Source organism: Crocuta crocuta, unplaced genomic scaffold (genome assembly GCF_008692635.1).
Source record: "Crocuta crocuta isolate KB4526 unplaced genomic scaffold, BGI_CrCroc_1.0 scaffold143, whole genome shotgun sequence".
Taxonomy (NCBI): Eukaryota; Metazoa; Chordata; class Mammalia; order Carnivora; family Hyaenidae; genus Crocuta; species Crocuta crocuta.
In genome coordinates, this window is record NW_027529175.1 from 4089874 (window position 1) to 4095873 (window position 6000).

Below are 6000 nucleotides of genomic sequence, written 5' to 3' on the forward strand. Positions count from 1 at the left end.
AAACACTCAGCAACTTGCTGCTCAGAAGGATGATGGAGAGGAAGGTGGGAGCAGCCAAGGATCTTTCTCCATCTAAGACACAAAACAAAGCACTGGGAGCAAAATGGCCCCAGGGCAAGCCCCAAAGCACCGATGAGAGAGGGGGGTGGTAAAGGGAGGCCTCTTTGTCCTCCTTGGTAGAGTACAGAGGATGGGGGAGCAGGAATATTCTCAGAGGCCTCCTGAGCCCCTAGATCTTCAACCAGGAGACCCAGGGGGCCAGCCGTCCCCTCTCCAGAAATCTCAAGCCCAGCACCTGGGAGCGGGGACAAGGCATCTCAGCTCTGTGCAGAGAGGGTCTCTGGGGCATGAAGATCACTTGACTCAAGGGAAGACAGGCCCCTTCCTGCTGCGGGGGACAATATCTGTGCCTGCCCCCACCCAAGTGACAGCAAGAGGGGACAGAAGCCCACCCAGTCTCACTGGGTCCTGGAGATGAGTGAGGAGGTGAGCCCTCCTGCACGTCCTCATTCTCTGTGCCTCTTCTCTCCCTTTCAACACCCCCACCCCCACCGCAGGCCCTCCTATGTCCACGCATCCCCTCTACCTTCACCTATTTGCTTCCCTGCTCCCAGCCTTCCAATGGCTGCCCAAATCCAAAGTCCTGATCACACGGACAGTGCCCTCTGCGACCCAGCCTCTGCCTACCTTCCACCAGTGGACCCTGTCGCTCACGCAGCTCCAGGCACACTGGCTGCTTTCTGCTTCTGAAACACATCGGCTTCATTTCAATCTCAGGGCCTTTGTACTTGCTGTTCCCTCTGCTTGCAAAGCTCTTCCCCCAACTCTTCGGCACTTGCCTGAGGCCTCACCCCCAACACCATCTTCTCAGAGAGGCCTTCCTGGACCACTGATCCCAAGTCACTCCCACCCAATCATTTCCATATTCTCATGCTCTTCTCTTCATGGCACTGCCGCTCCTCAGATGATCTTATTTTCACATTTTCCCGTTGGCTGTTTAGCATCTGCTCCCAAACCCACACCAGAATGCAAGTTTTGTTCGCGGCTATGACCCCAGAGCCTACAACCTTTTAAGTATAAATCAAATAATGAATGAATGAATGAATGAATGAATGAGCCATTATCTCTTTGGTTTAGATTTATTCCTTTGCTCTCCTTTTCTCTACTTCATGCCTCCATTTCTCTACTCTCCACTCTGCCCGAGAGAGAGAAAGGGGCCTGGGAGTGGGGTTGTCGAGGCCCATGAGCCTTCTAAGGTGGTGCTACAGTGCTGGCAGCCAGGGGCCCTCAGGCACCCCAACTGGACACAGAGTGGGATTCTAAAAAGATTTTGAGCCCTCTCTCTCCTTCCCATCTCTGGGTTGGGGGAGGGGGACTCCCACTGTATGGACCTAGTAGGATGTCATCAGAGATCAAGGTGGCTGGAATGAGACAGACCATGGGGGTCACCCTGGGGTTAGTGAAGGACTAAGGGAGTAAGAGAAAGGATCCCATCATTTCCATTTGTCTTCCGATCTCTGGTATGAGCATATGGCATTTTCTCCATTTCTTGCAAGGTGCCCTCCACACAGCTCAGCAACAATACCCCGAATCCTGATTCCCAGCAGATGCTGCCCCCGAGCCCCCGCCCCGACATGAAAAATTCCAGAACCAAGATGTGTGTCTCAGCTCCTGCCTTCCTTTTTCCCCTCCGATGAGACAGGGGCAGGGTGACCTGGACACAGTGACCCAGGGACATACCAACAGGGTGGGCTTCTCCCAAAAAAGAAGTCCTTGGGCCCCAGGGAGCTGGCTCCAAGGAGCAGGGACTCCAGAGGGGCTGGTGGGACTGCTTCTGGTTCCTGGGGGCCACCCACCCACCCAATCAGGGACAAGAGTCTGAGAGGAAAGGGAGGCTGTCCCCTAGGTTGTCCACTGAGCAGACCAATTCCAGTGCTGGCCCTGGGCCGAGGGCTCGGCTCTAAGCCCTGGAAGACGAGCCAGGACTCAAGGACTGGAGGCAGATGGGGGACAGGCATTCAAGGGCCAGGGGATGCCAGCCACCGGACTGGCTCTCTTTTTGCCTCTCAGGCCTGATGGGAAAGTCAGGGCTCCTGGGCCGGGTCCACAGGAGGAGCTGCCCCAGGCCGGAGGGGGCTGGTGCCCGGCAGCCTGCGGAGGAAGCAGAAGCAGGTGAAGGCAAAGCTTTCCGAGCCTGGGGCTGGACCAAGGGCAGAGGTGAAGCCAGGGCGGTGGGCAGTCCCTCACATCCGGTGCGGTCACTCTGCCCCCAGACCCCGCCATGAGGAAGGTCCTGAGGCCCTTATTCCGGCCACACTGGGATTCCAGGGATGGCCAAACAAATGTCTGTCAGGCAGGTTGGGAGGACGCCAGGGTGTCCAGCCAGGAGGGAGGCAGGCTGAGGGACAGGCAGCCCCAACCCAGACCCCACACGGGACACGGAGGGACATCCAGAGGCTGTTGGAAGGGCCGATGGAGATCTAGCAGAGAAGGGGCATCCACTCGGCCGGGGGCTTGGACCGCCCCTGGGAGCAAGTCCTGCAGACTGGCCAGCGTGACTGGCCAGCCGCTACGTCCAGGCCCAGCACAGGTCTGACCCACAGTGGTGACCAAACAGGTGCCAGGGACCGTGCGGCCGGACAGAGAGAAGGACGTGGACGGTGTGCCGCCCTGCCTGTCTAGGATCCAGAAGAACAGCTGGTGCCTTTCTCCACCAGGGAAGCCTCTCCCACTCTCGCCCAGGCCCATCCGCCAACCTCACCTGAGCAGCCTGAGGAGCTGGTCCTTCGACCTGGAACAGATCTCAAGGCCCAGCCTCTGCAGCACACCCTGTATCCACCACAGGTCGGCTGGCGCGTCGGGCAGCCATGCCACCAGCCTGGAGGAGGGACCGGCAAGCGGCTAAGCCTGAGCGTGCGGCCCAGCAGAGCCCACCCTCCCCACGGGCCCGGGGCAGAGCCGGGCACCTCTCTGCACCCGACGCCCCAGGCTTAACGGAAGTGAAATAGGGGGTGAGAAGCACCCTGCACTGTTGGCCGTACCACAGAGCTGGCTAGCGACTCCACAGGGCATGAGCGGGAAGCCCAAGGGAAAGGGCAGGGATCTGGGGTCAGGCTGGCTTGGGGTCGGGGCCCAGCTCCCCTGCTCATCGGCTGTGTGACCTGGGCAGCTCAGGGAACCTCTCTGGGCCTCAGTTTTCTCACCTGCCTAAAAAGGACTGACACAGGGCGCCTGGATGGCTCAGTAGGTTACGTACCGGATTTCAGCTCCGGTCGTGATCTCACGGTTTGTGAGTTCAAGCCCCATATCTGGCTCTGTGCTGACAGCTCAGAATCTAGAACCTGTTTCAGATTCTGTGTCTCCCTCTTCTCTGCCCTTCCCCCAGTCGCACTCTGTGTGTGTCTCTCTCTCAAAAATAAACAAACATGAAAAATTAAAAAAAAAAAAGAGGACCGTCACCTTGCCCAGAGTTCCTCACCCCCTTCATATCTCTGCCGCACCCCCTCCTCCCCAGACCGCCCTCCTTACTCCACAGCCCTCCATCCACTCTCCTCTTAGCACCAGGGACTTTTCCGAAACATACGTCTGATCGTAGACTTTTCTTGCTCAAAACCATCCCATGGCTCCCCATGTGGGCCCTGCAGAGTCAGCAGAGGACCAGGTCATCCAATCGTGGCCGAGAGCGTGCCTGTCTGGGCACCTTCTCAGACTCACTGGACACTACAGGGCCTCACCCCCAACGCATTGCCTTTAGCAGAGCTTCTAAACCAGGGCCTCGGACTGGGCAAGCAGTCCACAGGGTGTAGTATGAAAAGCAAAACATAAGCTAGACCATCACCTCCCTTGTTCTGGACCTTCTGCCTCTACTATTACAACCTACATGCCGAGCAGCACGTAGGTTATAGAAAATGCTAAGTAAGAATTTCCCTATGGTCTGGGCAAGTTTTCCCATCAGTGCTCATATTTGGACTTGGGTTTTTTGTTTTTTTTTTTTGGCTGAAAAGGTTAGACTTTGCACTTATCCTTTTGACTTCAACCTGTGGTTTCAATCTCACAGCTCAGCATGAGGAGAATCTGAGTCTGCAGAAAGTTCTCTCCTGGATTTGGGCCACTGGCAATTCCAGCATCAGGCCTGATCCAGCCGTTAACTCGGCACAGAGCAGAGCAGAGCAGAGACCTGTGGCCCATTGTCATAGAGGTTTTAGGGAATAAAGAATTTTTTTTTTTTAATGTGGTTCTCCCCATTACACTTCCCTACTGAAACCCTTCACTGCCTTCCCACCACTGTTAGGATAAAGACCACACTCCTCATTGGCTATAGAACCCCGCATGTCTAGTCCCTGCCAGCCACCACCACACTGCCTCATCACCAGCCCCTGTCTTGTATAGCACTCCACCTTTTGACTCCAGCCATACTGGCCTCCAAGGGGCTTTACTTCCTCTGCCTTCTGCCCCAGGACCTTNAATGCGGTTCTCCCCATGACACTTCCCTACTGAAACCCTTCACTGCCTTCCCACCACTGTTAGGATAAAGACCACACTCCTCATTGGCTATAGAACCCCGCATGTCTAGTCCCTGCCAGCCACCACCACACTGCCTCATCACCAGCCCCTGTCTTGTATAGCACTCCACCTTTTGACTCCAGCCATACTGGCCTCCAAGGGGCTTTACTTCCTCTGCCTTCTGCCCCAGGACCTTTGCACATGTTGTTCCAGCCATCTGGCATGCTTTGCCCCTCGCTCTTTGCCTGCTGGACCTATCCTTCAGATTATAACTCAAAAGTTACTTCCTTTAGACAGCCTTCCCTGACCAGATAGCCCGTAGTGTGAGCTGTCTCAGTTCACAGGCAGTGTAGATGTCTTTTAGGGAACACAGCCAGCACAGACCTCTCTAGGTATCTCTAGACAGAGGTGTGATTGCACAGATGAATGTGTGATTGTTTGTGGACTGGGAGCGCCACAGGGTCAGGGTCTGGGTCTGAGTCAGGGCTGCCTCCCTATCCCCAGCCAAACCCAGGCCAGGCCCTCAATAACTACTGGTGGAATGAATAAACCAACAATGCAGAGCGATTCATTAATCAGCAAACTTAAAATGGTTAGTGAGGCCTTAACCACAAACAGTCTGTCCTGGAAGGGCCTTGTTTTTTGTTTGTTTTTTAAGGTTTATTTTTGAGAGAGACAGAGAGCAGGAAAGGGGCAGAGAGAGAGGGAGGCATAGACTCCGAAGCAGCTCCAAGCTCTGAGCTGTCAGCACAGAGCCCAATGCGGGGCTCGAACGCATGAACTGTGAGATCATGACCTGAGCCGAAGTCGGATGCCACCCAGGCGCCCCATGGGCCTTGTTTTATAAAAAAGGAATCTGAGGCCCAGAGAGGTCAAGAGACCTATCCCAGTCCACACAGCTAATCTGAGCCAGACCCAACCCTAGAGTTATTTCCCGAGAAATAGTACATTTTCTCTGAGGCTCTAACAGGTAGAGCAAACGGCCAAAGGGCCTAGAGACAGGAGAGCGGCCAGGGTGCTGACCAGGGTGCTGACCAGGGTGCTGACCAGGAGGCCCCCTTTCTGATCAGCCAGTCACAGCTGCTACACCATCACCCCAGGGGTCCCATCTTGCAGGGGGAGGGAGCCCACCAAGACTTCTCTGGGTTGTGTGACCAAGACCAAGCAGCACGGGGAGGCCAGCCAGGCCCCACCCCCACCCAGCGTGCTGGCTGCCTGTGGGCAGTGGTCTCCGCCACAACCCTGGCGACAAGCCAGGCCCCTCCCAGGACCCCTGGCTGGGCCTCACCTTCTGCTCCGGAAGTAAACATACTCAAAGGGGAGTGTCCAGGGCAGCAGGAAGTATGTCAGGGCCTGCCCGGGCCCTGACCGGCGGAAGCGGGCCCAGGGGCTGTTGTCCATCATACATGCTTTCTTCAGTGCTATGAGAGAAGCCATGGCATTACCCCCCAGCCCTCCAGCCAGCCCCCTCCCCACCATCACCCCTCAGGAAGGCAG

At 56.3% G+C, this 6000-nt stretch overlaps 1 protein-coding gene across 1 annotated transcript in view; it reads right to left on the reverse strand.

Moving 5' to 3' along the window:
• Positions 1–1132: 1132 nt before the first annotated feature.
• PNPLA5 (patatin like domain 5, triacylglycerol lipase) overlaps positions 1133–6000 on the reverse strand; it is a 13024-nt gene continuing 8156 nt past the window's right edge. Inside the window, exons 7-9 of the mRNA XM_077757867.1 lie at positions 5792–5924; positions 2762–2878; positions 1133–2151 (exon numbers count right to left, since the gene is read on the reverse strand). Of these exons, the coding sequence (XP_077613993.1) occupies positions 2085–2151; positions 2762–2878; positions 5792–5924 (317 nt within the window). The 3' untranslated portion in view covers positions 1133–2084. The remainder of the gene's footprint in view (positions 2152–2761; positions 2879–5791; positions 5925–6000) is intronic.